An 18040-nucleotide genomic window follows, 5' to 3' on the forward strand; every position below is an offset into this window, starting at 1 on the left:
AGCCAGCACCAATGATGGAATCCACACGGGGCCAGACCCCATTGTCAGAAGTGAGGCTCAGAGAATGACACTGATACACGGATCAAAAAGGAAATCAAACCCACAGTTGGGTCTCTAAAATGACTTCTTTGAAGCCATAAACGCCAAATGATCCCCCTGGAGGATATAAAGCAAAGCCCCAGGGCCCTGGTGAGGGACTCTCGATTGTTTGCCAGCCAAGTCCCTGCAAACAGAGATGAAGGCTGCTATATTGCACTGTCAGTGCCCTGCAGACTCCTGGGGTCCCATGGGGTTTCCTACCTCACACAGGGGAGCCTGGTTCAAAAATACCTCCCTTTGATGTGGGTCCTGGGGAGTCTAGCCCAGACCCTCATACCTGCAGGGCAAACCCTTAACTGACTGAGCTATATCTTCAAGCCCTGGTCACTAATATCTGGGTATCTCTATCTTGGTTTACGTCTATAGAACCAATAGCAGGATCCTCAGACAGTAGGACTGCCTGAAGGTAAAGAGAAATTGCAGAGGTCACCCATCGCTCCTGATTTTCCATCAAAGAAGGACCCACCCTCAGCAAGAGGGGGAAAGTACAACATAGTCCATGTAAGTTCAGTTATAAAACAGACAAGAGCAAGTAGAGCTTGCAATAGGAACTACAGAAAGAGGGAGTTGCTACAAACTGAAAAGGACAGGGCTTGTGGTGATGGTCTGGAGCCCAGGCCGAGCAAAGACCTTCATTGCTAGCTCCCGAAAATCAACCCTTTCTTTTATGATAGGGCAAGCTAGCACAGGCTCCCTAGAAGTCTGTAAAGTGGTCATGGTTCATATGGAAGGCAAGAGGGCCATGCCATAGCATGATTCCAGTTCCTCATAAGCACTAACTGATCGATGCCACCAGCTGAGGGACAGTGGCAGTCCTGTTTAGATCACTGCAATAAGGGAGGAAGTTACATAAGTGAGCACAAAGAGTTAAGTCCCAGGGGAGCCTGGAAAAAAAGACCGTGTGCATAGCTTTCCTTAGGGTAATGGCACCCAAACAAAGGCACAGCAAGGCATGGGCAGATGGGGAGGGGTCCCCGGTGGCTGTCAAGGGCAGCCTGTGCGTAAGAATGGATTATGATCACTGAGTGTAAACTTTAAAGTTCAGAGACGGGGGAATATCTGTGAAGGAAGAGGCACCATTGCTTGAGGAGAGGACACGTGATTTTGTAGCGTTATGTAACCCGCTGGCTCAGACATGTGTTGCTGGGTTAGCATGGCCTCTCTGGGGTTTGCATCCTGGTAGCTGTTTCTAATTTGTTAAAAATATGCTTCTTTAGTTTGCCTTCTTAGCAGTTAAAATGGCCTCTGCATACCAAAGACCCTGCAGTGGGGGCACATGGGCGATGTGTCCTTGAGAAGAGAGCCTAGGCAGGCATCACACAGCAGGGTGGCAACTCCTTGGATGGGACTTTAGACAACAGCCCACCTGCCACGTGCTTGGGACAGCAGTGAGGGAAGGATGGATGAAGGAAGGGTGCTCAGGGCAGCTGCTCCCCAATGCACATTTCCGAGTCTTGAAGGCTCTTCCTACCTCTCATTGATGGGCTGGGCTATGTTCCCCCAGTTCACACGCCAAGTCCCAATCCCCAGCATATCAGAGGGTGACAGTGTTTGGACAGAGGGTCTTTGTAGGGGTAATGAAATTAAAATGAGGTCACCAACATGGACCATCAGCCAATGTGTCTGGTGTCCTTCTAAGAAAAGGAAATCAGGGGGCTGGAGAGATGGCTCAGAGGTTAAGAACATTGCCTGCTCTTCCAAAGGTCCTGAGTTCAATTCCCAGCAACCACGTGGTGGCTCACACCCATCTGCAATGAGGTCTGGTGCCCTCTTCTGGCCTGCAGTCAGAATATTGTATACATAATAAATAAATAAATACTTAAAAAAAAAGAAAAGGAAATCAGGACAGACAGGCTCAGGGAAGAACAAGCAGAGAGAAGGTGACCAACTACAGGTCAAGGGGATGGGAAGAAGATGCAAAACTATTATTGGTGTCTCAATTTCAGACTTACAGACCACGGAGAATGTAACTTTAACTGTCTACACTCTGATGGCTGGGCTGGTCCCTTTCCTCCTACCAACAGCTGTCCTTTCCATTTGCCTCAATAATGCTGCTTCTCTCATTTTAGAGGCACTGGGAGACTTTGGAAAAACACAAACAGAATGCTGTTGCTGGTTCATAGTATTCAGCTGTGAAATGCCAAGGGATGAAGAAAATGCCACCAGGACACTCCTGCTCTTTGACTCCCACTCGACCTCATCTGCAGAGCACAAGCATTGGCGTGGCTGCGTCACGTGCCCCGAGAAGGAGCAGCACATATGTGGCCCTCCTCTGGCTTTAATTTGGACTTTGCAGGACAGTGCAGAAAAGCCTGCTGTCTGTTCAGACAAACACTCACACAGACGTGCCCCAGATGGCCACCCACACAGATGTGCCTCAGGCAGCCACCCACAGAGATGTGCCCCAGACGGCCACCCTCTCAGACGTGCCCCAGACGGCCACCCACACAGACGTGCCCCAGATGGCCACCCACACAGACGTGCCCCAGACGGCCACCCACACAGACGTGCCCCCACAGAGATGTGCCCCAGACGGCCACCCACATAGACATGACCCCCGATGGCCACCCCCTCAGACGTGCCCCAGATGGCCACCCACACAGACGTGCCACCCACACAGACGTGCCCCAGACGGCCACCCACACAGACGTGCCCCCACAGAGATGTGCCCCAGACGGCCACCCACACAGACATGCCCCCACACAGACGTGCCTCAGATGACCACCCACACAGACGTGCCCCAGATGGCCACCCACACAGACGTGCCCCAGATGGCCACCCACACAGACGTGCCCCAGACGGCCACCCACACAGACGTGCCCCAGATGGCCACCCACACAGGTGTGCCCTAGACGGCCACCCACACAGAGGTGCCCCAGACGGCCACCCACACAGACATGCCCCCACACAGACGTGCCGCAGACGGCCACCCACACAGACGTGCCCCAGACGGCCACCCACACAGAGGTGCCCCAGACGGCCACCCACACAGATGTGCCCCAGATGGCACCCACTGGTGCTGCCATGAGATAGGCTGAAGACGGGACCATTGAAGTAGCAGTTTTGAATTATTTATCAGTAATCATCTTCAGGGTGTTCTTTTCTCAGCCTCCCCACTCCCTTCCAGTCCGATAGAAGGGACTCCTTGATTTAAAAGGACTAAAGATGTCTGCCCTGTTGCCAAATGGCATCCTTTTCAGACAAACCAACTTTATGGTACAGAGAGGGACATACGGAAATCAGATGTTACCTGTGATGACCCAGTAGTCTCTGGTTGTTTCTGATATATCAAGGTTGGGATATTCCAGTGCTGAAACAGATAAAACACACATGGGCTCTCTTTGATAGGCTGTATGAGTAAACATTATCAAGGGGAACACGGAAGTGACAAGCTGGAAAGCAGCTGGGTCCCACACTGAGAAATCGATTGCACACAGGTCAAACTATCTTATTGTACAGATAGTGACTCAGTAGGGGACAAGGGGCTCAGATTCAGGAGATTCTCTTTGTGAAGTTTCCCCTCCAAGCCTTCTTACACGGAACAACATGGCTATCAGCACCCACAGCTGCAGCCTGCCTTAGCTGGAGCTTCCTCTGAATAGGTCATCTAGCACCATGGAGGTCTAAGGAGTGGTGATCTCTTCATGGGGTTTTTCCGGCATTGCGGGCTTACATGTGTACTGAAAGTTATCGTCTGCTTTACCAGCATGCTCACTATGAGAATCCACCCATGAAGAGGACATAGTACAGTGGCTCACACACAGTCGGTGCTCAGTAAATCTTTCATGTGTGTGTAAGTGTACACATGTATGTTTAAGCCGGAGGAGGATGGCAAGTGTCTTTCTAAATTGCTTCCCACCCTGCTTTCTGAGACAGGCTCTCTCACTGAACCATGAGCGTGTTGATTTGGCTAGGCTGGCTGTCCTGGACCAACCTCCCAGCACTAGTGTTACAGTTGTGAGCACCTCACTAGGATTTTCTTCTTTCAATGTGAGTACTGAGCTAAAACTCAGATTTTCAGGCTTGCACAGCAAGCACTTCAGCAACTGAGCCATTTCCCAAGTCCATACCACTCAGCTCAACTTAACTGATTATTATTAGAATACCGAGCTGGTTAAAGAAGGTAACTCCTGCTGCCCTGTGACATCCTACCGCCATCTTTCATGACGTAATCTTTTCATGAGTTCCGAGTCGTCCTGACTGCCTGAAAGTGTATAAGATCTTTCCAATAAACACGTTCAAAAAACTTCTCAGTGGTTGCTAAGTGACAAGTATATACCTTTTACACACACACACATATGTTCATGTGCATACACATGCAATCTCATTTATTTATAGTTTCAAAACAACTCTAGAAAGAAATTACAGAACACTTTTGCTAATGGGTATATTTTAAAAGGAAATCTTTGCCAGTGACCTTGTGGAATATAACAAATGTAGGGCACAGAGCGTCACTTCCTTTAGCTACCCAGCCAATGTCTAGTGACAAAATGCGGGCTGCTCTGTCTTCAAAGTCCACTTGACTGCATAGCAATGAGGATTATGTAACTAGCCTTACTGAGAGCCAAGGCCTCAGACTATGGGGACTTCAAGTGAAGTCACGACACAGATTGCAAAGTTTGCATTCTGCTGCCTGTAGTCAGCTGGACCGAAAGGTCTAGGAACATTTGTGCAGGGGAAAGAAAACCATGGCAACCAGGACTGTTCCTACAGACAGATGCCCTGGGAGGCAATGCTCAGAGCACAGGTCCCCACGCAGCCCTGTTAGCTGTGGGAGAGTGGATATCTTATGAAAATTGGGAGGGGGAGCTTCATTTTTTTTTCTCCTGGTTTTGCACCCACCTCACAGGCTCATTGTAAGCATCAAGCAAGGGCTTTCTTGAAGTGTGCAGTGAACTTTTTGACAACTTAACTCCATGTGTTGCATTTTTCAGTTGCTCATGATAATACACACAGTATGCAGCATAGCATGACACAGGTTCTTCTGTTACACGGAGAATACCCCAGGGGAAACCCAGGGCCCTTCTACATGAGGCTGAGGCGCACATACTCACGTTCAGCGATGGTAAGCGGAGGGTAAGTGAGGTAGAATCCTACCAGCTCAGCAGAGAGCTGGCTAAGGAGGCTGCTGGCCACGGTGCCATTGAGGAAGGAGCTCTGATTGCCCACAGCATACACCAGTGTGACGGCTTGGGAGGCATTGGACGTGCTCACGATCTGAATGACACAGGAGCAAAAGGGAAGGAGATATGCCAAATAAGGTGAGGGTCTGTGTCATGGAGGCCAAGGAAGGGACCTTCCAACAGAAGTTGTGGGTTGCGACGGAAGGGCAGTGGGGAGACAGCAAAGAGGAAAAAAGAATAATAAGTCATTGTTTACAGATGGTAGGATCATGCCAGGCACTGGGCTATGGGGGTACATCATCTCTAGCTCACTCTAACCCTGCAAGGACTGTCTATTTATGACTGCCTTTCACACATGTGGAAACCACGGCCTGGCGTGACCGGGATTTGTCTGAGGTCATGCAGCTCATGCATGACAGAGCCAGGATTTGAACCCAAGCAATCTTGATTTCTGGCTCTTAATCAAGCGTGTATCTTTCCCAGGGGTTAAGCTGACTCAAGTGACCGCTGTAATTCTGGAAATAGAAGGCAGAGCATGGGGTACAGGAGGACGGCCCGACTGCCAAATGTTCAGGGACCTTTCAGCTTGTTGTGAGCAGGGTGACGGAATATGAGCGTAACAGGAATTCAGAAATACAAAATAGATCCTTTATGGCACAACGACTTCCTTTTGTGAACCATTAATTTGGTATGGAGTATGAGAAAGACGTTCTCTAAGATAACACAGGTTTCTCCTCATCCTCAGTCTTATTTCATTTTTAGTTGCTAGGGAAAAATGAGATTTTCTGGGTCAGTGTACGGATAAAAATATCTCGAACATTTGAAAAACACGAGCAGGGGAAAAAATCACTGGCTGGGCAAGATGCTTTTGCTGGGCGATGTGCGCGTGTCTGCCCTTTCTCTCCAGATCTCCTTGCCATTGCCCTGTATGTCACAAAGGGCATTCCATGGTTCCACCATGGTTTCTTAGGGAGAGGGGAAAAAAGAGCAGGGTATTAATGCCAGTCACCCTCCCAGTAGGCATCAGGCCCAGGCATAGCCTGGATACTAGGCTGTCCCTGCTTGCAGATTCAGCTGAGATTCCTTTATGGAACTCTCAAGTTCCTTTTGAGGACTGTCTTACATACCTGGGGACTGCCTGCTGCCTGGCCTGCTGGGGCCTTTTTGCCTAGACAACATCTCTACAGCTTTGCTCTCTGTCCCGACTTGGAAGAGAGCTGCTCAGAATAGTGTCTGCACTTTGCTGTCTGTTTTCCCCACAGGTGGCAAACGTCTCTCAGTTCTCCAACCAAGAGTCATAACCCCTTGCCAAGGATAACCCAGCCAACATTTCTGCTCAGCTCTTGCTCTCCTCCCAGAAAGTAATTCTGGAATGTGCATCAGCTACAGGTATTCAGACCTCTGTTCCGGGTATGCAGAAGAAAAAAAAACCCAACACTTTCTGATGACTTAAACGAGTTTGCTGAGAACTGGAGAGATGGCTCAGTGGCTAAGCTCTCAAAGCATTGGGTCTCTTTCAGAGGACCCGAGTTTGATGGGCAGCACCCAGATCAGGTGGTTCACAACCAACTGTAACTCCAGCTCTGGGGAATCCAGTGCCCTCTTCTGGCCTCTTAGGGCACCCACATGTATGCATACACACACACACACACACACACACACACACACACACACACACACCCCACACTCCACACATATTAAAATATCAAATAATAAAACTAATTAATCTTTATTGCTATTGTGATTGTGAGAATTTACTGAATACATGCCACCTTCTAATAAATAGCACTAAATCTCCCTGGACCTCCAAGAAGTCCATAAAGCTAGTAATATAGAATTTTATACATATATATATGTGTGTGTGTGTGTGTACATTTATAAAATTATATACATATATTATACCAGGTAAGTTACACCTTTTTGTTGTGGCAAAATATATAAATCACTGAATTTAGTGTTCTAACCATTTCAGCATTAAGTAGATTCTCATTTTTGCCAACCATCACCAGCTCCATCTTCTGAACATCCTCACTGCCCCCAAGTGTAGCTCTTCTTCCATTAAACAACAGTTTCTCTATATTCTTACCGCAAGGTTGCTCTTAAAATAAGATTACTGACTATTCCACAACTCCAGGTATCTGGTAGAAGAGAAATCACTCTAGAGTTTTCTTCTGTGATGGGTTTCTTTCACTTAGCACAGTGACCTCAACGCCAGCCAAGCTGCAAGAGGACAGGAATGGCCTTCTTGATAGAAGGCTTGGTACCATTCCCGCATATGTATAGACTACATTTATTTTTCACGTATCCATTTGATAGACACTTGGTTCACTTTTGGCTTTTGGCCATTGTGATTACTGTACAAATACCTATCTTACTTCCTAGATCCTATCTTTAATTCTTTTTGATTTGTAGATGGACAAGGGTTGCTGGATCATACTGTAACTGCATGTTTAGGTTGTTGAGGGGCCACGGTACTGTTTTCCACAGTGGCTGTCCATTGCACATCCCTCGGGAAGAATACAAGGACTCTAACATCTCCATATCCTCACCAACACTTACTATTTTCTAGGTTTGGTTTTGATTTTGAGAGTGATCATCCTAACAAATGTGAAATGGTGTCTCATGATTATTAGGTCAAAGCCTTTTTCTCCCAGCTCTCTGTGTTTGCTGCTCTCCTTGTGATGACATAGCTCCAACCCAGGGCATAATGCACGCTGGAAAAAGACAATGGCACTCATCCTAGCCTTCTTTAGCCGTTAACTTTCTTTTAGCTGATGCACAGCAGGAATCCTTCCCATTTCTTTAAGTTCTGGATATGAATCACTTATCAGATAGATGATTCATAATTCTGTGGGTGATCTTTTACCCTGTTATTAGTGTCTGTTGATGGGCAAAGTTCTTATTTTCAAGGTTGTCCAACTGGTTTGTTTCTCTGGGCTTTGCGGTTTTCCAGTAGTGTCTAAGACACCAGGCCCATGAAATCGTTCCTCTATGCTCTGAGCCTTTCGACTTTAGTTCTTACATGTAGGTCTTTGATTGACTTCAAGACACTTTTGGTTGATGATGTTAGTTACAGCTCCAGCTTCCTCCTTTTGCAATGCGTATATTCATCATTAAAAAGATCATCCTTTTCACCATAGACCAACATTGATAAAAACAGTGGACTTGTTTCTGGCCTCTCTATCTAGGCCAGTGATCTCTGTGTCTGTCATAAAGTTGAGACCACACTGATTCAGTTATCATAGCTTTTTAAATTAATTTTTGAAAAAAAGGAAGTGCAAAACTTAGAAAATTTGTCCTCTGTCAAGACTGTTTTTGTCCTTCAAGGTCGTTTTGAGGGACTACTCAAACTTCAGGATAGATTTCTCTATTTCTGTCTTTAAAAACATCACTGAGATTGGTGTGTGTGTGTGTGTGTGTGTGTGTGTGTGCATGCGCGCCCATGAAGGTCAGAAGAGTGTGTCAGAACCCCTGGTGATGGAGTTATAGGTGGCTGTGAACTGCCTGGTGTGGATACTTGTCACTGAACTCAAGTCTTTTGCAAGATCAGCAAACATTCTCAGCAGTTGAGCCGTCACTCTAGGTCCCCCATCCCACTGGTTTTTGAGACAGGAATGTGTACTTCTGACTGGTCTTGAACTTGCTATGCAAGCTAGTCTGCTCTTGCATCTACATCAATCCTGTCTCTTTCTCCAGAATGGGATTTCTGTAGCGATCACATTCAATCTACAATCCCCATTGGTGAATATTGAGATCCTTATAGCTGAAGGTTTCCCAAGCATGCACACAGCTCTGTTTCCATGCCTCTGGATGTTCCTTAATGAACTCAGTGATGTCATTTTAGAAAGCCTCTGACCTCATCTCTTCTCATTCATTCATTCTGGTTCATTAGCTCATTAGGCCACAGGCCGAATGTTCCTCGCATCTTTCTCCTTCTATGACAGTAGCGCCATGATCCCTGGAAAGCCACCTCCCTTCTCTACTTTGTCCATGTGCTTTGGGCACAGCTGCCACTTCCCATGTTCAGAAGTAGGCATTTGTGTCAGACACTGATCAGGATACTTCATCTCCTTGGTCACAGTTACCAACCCAGAAGAGGCACAGAAGGACCAATGAGAGCAGGAACCAAGGTCTGGATTAAAATGATGTAAAAAAAAAAAAAAGGGTTCTTTGGTTCCACAAGATGATAAGCAATAGGAACAGGCAAATATGGAAGCACCAAGGACCACTCAGTAGAGGCAAGAAGTGTGCTGGGGCCAGAGAGACAGCTCAGCAGTCAAGAGCACTTGGGCTGGAGAGATGGCTCAGTGGTTAAGAGCATTGCCTGCTCTTCCAAAGGTCCTGAGTTCAATTCCCAGCAACCACATAGTGGCTCACAACCATCTATAATGAGGCCTGGTGCCCTCTTTTGGCCTACAGACATACACACAGACAGACTATTATATAATAAATAAATAAATAAATATTAAAAAGAGCACTTGTCGTTCTTCCAGAGGGCCTGGGTGCATCTCCCAAGCACGCCTAAGGCATCTCACAGCCATCTGTAACTCAAGTTCTAGAAGAGCAGACAGCCTTGTCTGGCCTCCCTGGGCACTCTATGCATGGGACTCACAGAATACATACAGTAGGCAAAGCATGTATACGGTAAAATAAAACAAACCTTAACAGAAGAAGGGGGAGGAGGAGGAGGGATCTGGAGGAAAGCAAGCCGAGAGATGAACAACAGAGAACTTCCTGAAGAAAACGTTGACGCACCTGGATCAGGTTGTGCCTCCAATCAATGAGAGGTATCTTGGTGGAATGAACCCATCACCGCCTCTTTCAGCTTACGTCTCATAAGCCTGGATTCTGTTACAACCCTCACTGAGTCAACTGTAATCTAGCTCCTAATGCTGTGTGTTCTTTTAGTCCCTCTTTCAAAGACTTCGATATTTATAGCTTTTTATTCCACAAAGGATTCAAACTACCATACAAATTATATTTAATAGAATGGGATGGAAAAGTGTTACAAAAACATCAATTTGGAAGACACATTATCATGATCCCAGGAAGGCAGCCAGCATGCAGTTACCTGTGAATGATACAGGGACCAAGAAGGCGTGTTCAATCTAATGACAAACCTGGTTCTGATACTTCATATTGGCCAAGGCCAAATGTGAATTGGGATTAGTAAAATGATTTATTCAATCAACTTCAAAGGCTTCTTCCAACATGTCAGAGAGCAGCTCAAATCTAGCTAGACACAATGGTCAAATCACCTGCTGTCATCTTTTCCAAGGAAGCTTTGTGGCTTATGTTTCATCTGATGACCCATAACCAGCTCACAACAGAGACAGGCTGAAGAGCAAGGGCATCTTATTTATCTTGGTATCTGATCTCAGAGCATCTAATAAACAGCAGGCACCCATGAAATCTCTTAATGCATATTCTGTTGCCAAGAACTGCTTAGGTTCACACACCTGTAAAGACCACAGAGCCAACCCTGAAGAAAAAGATTTCTCACAAAACCCAAGTCATACTGCTTACATAAATCTTAAATCCGTGACACATTTTTCGATCTCAGACTAATAAGAGCTGAGTTGTAATGAGATCCTCCCTGATCCGTTTGCCCAAGTCTAGGAAAGGAAAGCCGCTCCTCCAAATTAGATCGTGCGCTTTCTACATTGTATTGGCTTTACTGGAAGCACACTTATGCTAACTGTCAATTTCAAAAGCCCTGGCTCTAATGGCAAAGGCTTTAGTTCAGTAGTCAAAACAGACACAGAACAGTGGCATTAATTAGAGACCTTGGGGGATGGATGAATATCATTAAGAAGCTTCTGTCCTCACTGAGATGTTATCTACATAATTACACACACACAAAAATGGGTCTGAAAAGGGCTTTTAGTGGTGTTCACACTGCTAGCCAGGAAGCCAAATATACGGTGTACCCGGAACTGGATTTCCCTGGGAAAAGATGCACTTCCCGAGGGCTCGGGGACTCCCTTTCCACCCTGTGTCCATGCTGGGGCAGCTTGGTGGATAAGAAGACAGTTTGGGCTCACATCTTTACTTGATTCTTTCCCAACCATGTGACCCTCCGGGAGTTTCAAATCCTTCTCTCGGTTCTCACGTGAACACAGTGGAGATGACATCTCAGAGAATGTCTTAATCACACACAGAAAATATTTGTAAGACACCAAGTACTGCTGCTGGCAGTAAGAGAGTAAGCCCCTGCTGTTAGAGATGTGGGTGTGTTGCTGGGGGTGCTTTTGTTTGCGTGTGATGTTCGTTTATGTTGACGATTGGAAATAGCCCACTGAAAATCACACGACAGCTAATCACGGAAAATTACAACAGAGTTAGTGATCTAAAAATCTACTCACTGGCCCCAGGTGGCTCAGGAGATAAAGGCACCTGCCACCAAGCACGGGGACCTGCATTCAATCCCTGGGACCCACGTGTTGGAAGGAGAGAACTCTTCTCGCAAGTTGTTATCTGAACTCCACATTTGCTCAGTAGCACGTGCCCTCTGGACACAGGCACACACACGTGTACTCTCACACACACCACACACACACACAAATAATGTAAAAAGTTAAACTCATTTTAATATGAGAAAATCGATTCACCTTATAAAGTATATTCAGGTTAAATTCTTTAATGATAAACACATTAAAAGGCTAGAGGAGGGTTGGAGAGATGGCTCTTCCAAAGGTCCTGAGTTCAATTCCCAGCAACCACATGGCAGCCCACAACCATCTGCAATGAGATCCCATACCTTCTTTGGTGTGCAGGCACACATGCAGACAGAACATTGTATATATAATAAATAAATAACTCTTTAAAGGAAGGAAGGAAGGAAAGAAAGACAGACCAGAGGAAGCATTACATACAAAAACCAAATATTAATCCCTGAACCACGGTAGCTTCACAGTGACGTGGAATCCTACCTGCCATAGCCAGACCTCAGTCACTCTGTCTATATCACCTGCCAAAAGCACAAACTTACACTTGCCTATGAAAGCTCTTCAATGGGGAGGGGCACTGTCTGCATTATGGCTGCTGTCTGCTGTGCAGCCTGAGGTCTCTCCTCCCTACCTGAAGGGTCAGGTTGCTCCTGCTGTTAAGGACTTTCCTCTCTGCATCCTGGAATGCCTTCTGCAGCCTCTGCTCCATCGTCTGGGCAAACTTGCAGGACTGAATGTTGTCCGACTGGCTCACAAACTGCAACACTAGAAAAAGAACCGTAGTCACCACCACTCACCAACGCTGTCTGAGTTCCTCAGGTTTAATAGCAGTCGTGATACAAACAGTGTGACTTTTAGGCTACAGAAACTAGGCAAATAAACAGTAAGACCAGCCAAGCTTTAATTACAGGTTTGAAGGTGGCTCCTAAGATGATTTATAGGAGAGAATAATTAAAGCATGAATGAGCCCAAAGTGCTCTCCAACACAGAGGATGTCATGACTTTATCCCACGAGACTGAAGACGTCTGCTCAAACATGACAACCAGTGCCCTCGATTTCTGTGCACGGGGATGATCATTGTCCTCCACACTAAGCCGATGGTTTCCATCACCATGGTACCGCCATACGTGTGCTTCACAGACTTTGCAAACCAGCAACCACAAGAGAAATTGAGAGAAAGCTGTCAAAGTCTTTGCTGGAAGACTACGTCACTAACAGTTAGAACCTGTTAGTTCCAGACTATAGATTTTATAGGTGCTCAACTCAGAGTAGTAGGTTCTGTGCTGCAATGCACTAAGAATATGGATTGGGAGGAATAGCCTCTAGGGTGGAACATGCCCAAGAAAGTCAGAATTACGGGTGTTTTGAAGTAGGGAACTTGGATACTGATGAGCAGGGAAGTTTGACTGTATAAGGACTATGGATACTGGCAAGCAGCTGGCAGTGGGGCTCTAGACTGTGCTCTGCTTTTCTGGCCCTGGATGATGGGACTTGCCTGTCTTCAGCTGGAAGGCACCTGCAGGCTGGGGCTTCCACGGGGAGGCAAGCACCGCCACAGACTGTAAGGAGGGAGTGTGTTGCTTCAGGTCGGCAGTGACGTTGCTGACTCCATACACACCCAGCATGTCCATCACCACAGCAGGCAAATACACCAGCCTGCCTTTGGTAGCGTAGTAGCCAACCGTGACGTTATGAGAGTATTCCAGGATGTCCACCTACAAAACAAATGGACCCCAGAATGCACTGTTTATTCCCATAGTACTTTAAGTTCCTCTTTGTGTTCTTAGAGTCACAGCTGCTACCTAGGAAGACTGTAGACTATGATTTTCTCATTGGACAAATATCCTAACAACTCTGTAAAGTGCACACGTGAATTCCAAAGTATGACAATACAACAAAATAAAACTCACATCAAGCCTACATAAGATAAAGCTGAATCTGGCTTTGGATTCCTTGAGTATTTTGAGTAAGATCCACTGAGCACTAATTCCATCACCAGGATGCCAAAGAGGGACCAGCAGGCAGAAGAGACAGCTAAGAAGCAGAATGCTGCTTAGCAAAAAAGTTAAGACATCTCACTATTGCTGGTAGGGAAAAGGCAGAGACAGTGACTGAAGTAGGGCATGTTCTGAGGATGGGAGACAAGGTATCTAAAGTAGACTCTTCTGCCTTGAAGCGGAGAGGAAGCCTTCAGGCTTGACACCTTCCCTGGCTTAGATCCTGGTTCATGGCCAAGGTGGGGATGAATCAGAGGCCTTCTCTCCCAGGTGAGTCTTAAGGGTATTGATGGCCTAAGCCCTCTCTGTTCCAGTGGAAGGATTTTGAAGTTTTAGAACTTATTCTTACTGCATTTTGCTTTGCTGATGATGTTGTATGTTTATAGTTTTAAGTGTGTGTTTTTGTTTTTTAATATATTAAATGTGATGTTTATCATAAAATTGGAATTTTGGAAAATTAAGAGAGAAAATGGTAATTGCCTCCGTTATTACTACCACTACCTGCTATGTGGATCTCCTGTCAATCATTTTTGCCTGGAAATATATATTTTTGTGTATATGTATATATATGTGTGTGTGTATGTAAAGAAATGCAGGGTTAAGCCAGCCCCTTAGGGGGCGGGCTTGCCTCGGGCGAATGTTTACTTATAAATTGGGTGTGCGGGAGACCGCGCGCCCCTTCCTGCTTCTTGTGCTCCGCGGGAACCTCGGTCCTGTAAGTTTATCTCTTCATTAAAGCTGTATATATTTCTTTACAATCTGCCTACAATTATTTACGCCGTTACATATTTGGCGCCCAAAGTGGGGCATGAACCCACGACCCTGAGATTAAGAGTCTCATGCTCTACCGACTGAGCTAGCTGGCAGGTCTTTTAGATACATAGAAATTATATTTAGTATAGATAGTATAATCTTCAACCTCTTTGAAGAGCTGTAGAAAATGGCCTTTAATCTAATCTAAAATTCTGTGCCAATGAGACACAATTACTCCTGGCAACGCCACTCTACTCCCGAGAAAATGTTAAACACCAAAGACACTCCACTGGGAGCTTGTCTTCTTGGCAGTAGTGGCCTTTGGGTTAAAAAAAAGCCCATACCTCAACTACTAACTAAGATATAAAACAGGATTGTCTTATCTTGCCAAGACAGGGTAGGATAATTCTAAAAAAGTTCCTTACATTTGATAATGGTAGGTCAGTTATGTTAGGCCTTAGCCAAAGTTGGTTGACTCAACATTGCAAACGAGACTTTGGGTGATTGCCCAGGTAGTCAGTTGTCTCTGTCATTTGTTGCACATTTTGGATATCTCTCATTTGTTAAGTAATAAAGAAATATAAAAATATACACATTCATATACTTATATGTATATAGGGTAGATCCTGCTACATAATCTCTTCGCTTTTCTCTATGCCTGAGTGACTATATGTTTGTGTCTGTACATATGTGTGTTTGTCTATGTGTATATACATGTGTATATATTTGTGTGTGTTTGTATGCATCATGTGTATGCATGTATGTATATATATAAATGTGTTTGTGTATCTTGCTGGAGATTGAACCTAGGACTTTGTACACAGTAGACAAAAGCTCTACTTCCAAGCAGATCCCCAGATTCCCTTATTCTTTGTGTTGTGGTAAAACCCAGACCACATACAATCTACTGTCTAAACCATGCCTTACATGCTCGTTCACTGATACTTTCAACACCCAGATGATGGATGCGACCAGCATCCCCACCCATCTCCCATGGACTTCATGCTGTGTGTCAGACTGTCTTAACCTCTGCATACTCCCCATTCCTGCATCTGCATTAGTGCCCTGTAAGGCTGGAGAGACAGGTCAGGAGCAAACCATTAGCACAAGGCCCCAAGTCACAAACATTTTTCAAAGAACTCAAGAAAACTTAATTTGCAACATGATGGATGCAATCTGGTCCTTCTAAAGTGGTCTCGATGGTTCTTTATAAAAATGACTAACCAAGGAGCTTTAAGATGGCCCAGGAACACAGCCCCCAGGAACAACTCACCTAGTGAGCATGCTGTGAACTTCCCAGACCTGCTAATTTCTTCAAAGAGCAAGCCTTGTTTCGGGGACTATTTGCTTTTCATACATTTATAACCCCTGTATGTCTTTAAAAACAAATGAAGGAACGAACCAAAAACCGAGCAAAGCGATGCCAGGCTCTGCCCCTCAACCTAGTGCGGACAATGTCGGCTAACTGGAACTCTTTGTGCCCATTAGTCTCATTTTTGCCTGTGGTGATATTTTGTTTGTGCTATAACAAATTAAGCTTGCCTGAGGATCAGAGTGTGGAGCGAGCCATTAGGTAGTCATAGAGGCCAGGCAGTGATGGCGCACACCTTTAATCCCAGCACTCGGAAGGCAGAGGTAGACAGATCTCTGTGAGTTCAAGGCCATCTTGGGCCACACTAGATTGGTCCAGTCTCAAAGAGAAATAGAACCAGGTGGTGGTGGCTCTCACCTTTAATTCCAGTACTTGGGAGTCACACACCTTTAATCCCAACACAAGGGAAGCGGAGACAGGAAGGGATATGGCTGGGCGGAGAGAGGAATATAAGGTGGGAGGAGAGAGGAGCTCAAGGCAGTCAGTCTGAGGACTTGTAAAGACAGGATACCCCATTCAGTCTGAGGGCTTGTAAAGACAGGATAACCTGTTCAGTCTGAGGATTCCTGGAGACAGGATCTTGCCCGCTTCGGTCTGAACATTCAGTTGAGGTAAAAAAGTCTCTCTGGTGGCTGGCTCCTTTACTTCTCTGATCTTTGAGCATTTACCCCAATATCTGATTCTGTGTTTTTATTAAGACCAACTAGAATTTGTGCTACATTTGCCACTACCTTTTATTCATGGAAAGTGATCCTGATTTACGTTCATTGTGCTGATATAAAACTGTGTGTTAAGTTTACAGAGTGCACCAATTATTTTTAGAGACTAGAAACAGTTCCAGGGGTCCTCAGTGCTGTGCAGGAAGAGCGGAAGCTGCGGAGGCCCCTAGAAAAGGACTGCGGCTCTGCAAAAGCCACGCCAGGTATGTGAAGGAGAGCAGTTCCGTGCTCAGCTTTTGGGTTTGAAAGTTTTAAGGTTTCCAGTACTTTTCCCTCCTTCTCTCCCTTCTTGCTTCCTCTCGATTTCTTTTTTTCAGAATTGTAAAAGAGAGACTGACAGCGACCAAAAGAGGATGTGCCAAAATCTCACCCTAATCCCCTGTATGACGGGTGGGGGGGACGACTCGACTGAATGCAGCTGTTACCCAGGCCATCAGAAGAGGACGCTGGAATGATACGTTTAAGTCGTACAAAAGGGAGCCCGCTGGCTGCCAGTCGCATTCGCTGCTCTAACACTTGGGATCAACCCAAAAGACTGTAAAACAATGCCTCTGCCGCTTGGCTGTGCCACTGGAACCAGCCCGCACTTATTAAGCAGTACTTGGCATTGGAGTGTTTGGAGGGAAAAATGTTTACTTCCCTGTCTGCTGCTGGCATGCCAAACAAAGTGGAACTCCTCTTCCAGATCTGAGTAATTAGGGCTTTTGTTGTTAGGAGTAGTGGTTTGGGTTTTCCAGACAGTCTTCATCTGTAGCCCAGGATAGCCTCAAACTTGGGTAAATCCTCCTGTTCCTCAGCCTCTCACTTTCTGAAAGTATAAGCATGCAATATCTACCTGACTTTATTATACCTGTTAAATGTCCAGAAATAAATCACTGTTTATAGTTGTGCAGAAGATAAACAGAAAAAAACAAAAGACAAAACAACAATGCATTGATCACTTCTAGAGGACACAAATACTCCTCCAAAGACGGGACAATTTTTAAAAATATCAAAGTAATAAAGGTAATTAGTCTCAAGTTTTCCTCTTGAAATGACCCTTTTCTCCAGCCACACACGTTAGCTCTCTGCTAAAAATGTCAAAAACTTCTGCTTCCAGCAAGTGTGGGTGTGGCGCCTAGGAAGGAGGAAAATATCGACTCCTACTCTGAACCCGAGGGGGGTGGGCTGAATTGGCCATCTTAGGAAGGAAGGAGCTTACGTGAGCGGAGACATCATTCTGGTGGAAAGCCTTCCGCAACGCCTGCGTGAGCCCTTTGGTTACACCAAGCTTCAAGGACTCGCTGCTCTGCACTCTCCTCTGAGTTAGGAAAAAAACTGTGGGGTGAAACAGAGGCACAGCAATCAGAGTTACTAGTGAACGTCATAGTGACCAGTCAGCCCCCAGTCTCGGCGTCCATCTAACCCAGAGCACGGCTGAATCGGCAAAGGTCCACCAATCAGGGGACAGGCTGAGGAGTGACCGTTTTTGGGGTCTTAATGCTGTAGAGTTGGTGTGCTGCTGGCACATCGTTTCCAGCTCACTCT

General features: G+C 45.9%; 1 protein-coding gene across 4 annotated transcripts in view; it reads right to left on the minus strand.

The window, feature by feature from the left end:
- Positions 1-18040, minus strand: part of Kiaa1549l (KIAA1549 like) — a 264763-nt gene that overhangs the window by 87139 nt on the left and 159584 nt on the right. For all 4 annotated transcript variants that reach the window (XM_075961574.1, XM_075961573.1, XM_075961572.1 and 1 more), the window contains exons 4-8: positions 17715-17830; positions 13168-13387; positions 12303-12436; positions 5154-5316; positions 3350-3409 (exon numbers count right to left, since the gene is read on the minus strand). In XM_075961574.1, the coding sequence (XP_075817689.1) occupies positions 3350-3409; positions 5154-5316; positions 12303-12436; positions 13168-13387; positions 17715-17830 (693 nt within the window). The remainder of the gene's footprint in view (positions 1-3349; positions 3410-5153; positions 5317-12302; positions 12437-13167; positions 13388-17714; positions 17831-18040) is intronic.

The sequence above is a fragment of the Microtus pennsylvanicus genome, chromosome 2 (genome assembly GCF_037038515.1).
Source record: "Microtus pennsylvanicus isolate mMicPen1 chromosome 2, mMicPen1.hap1, whole genome shotgun sequence".
Taxonomy (NCBI): domain Eukaryota; kingdom Metazoa; phylum Chordata; class Mammalia; order Rodentia; family Cricetidae; genus Microtus; species Microtus pennsylvanicus.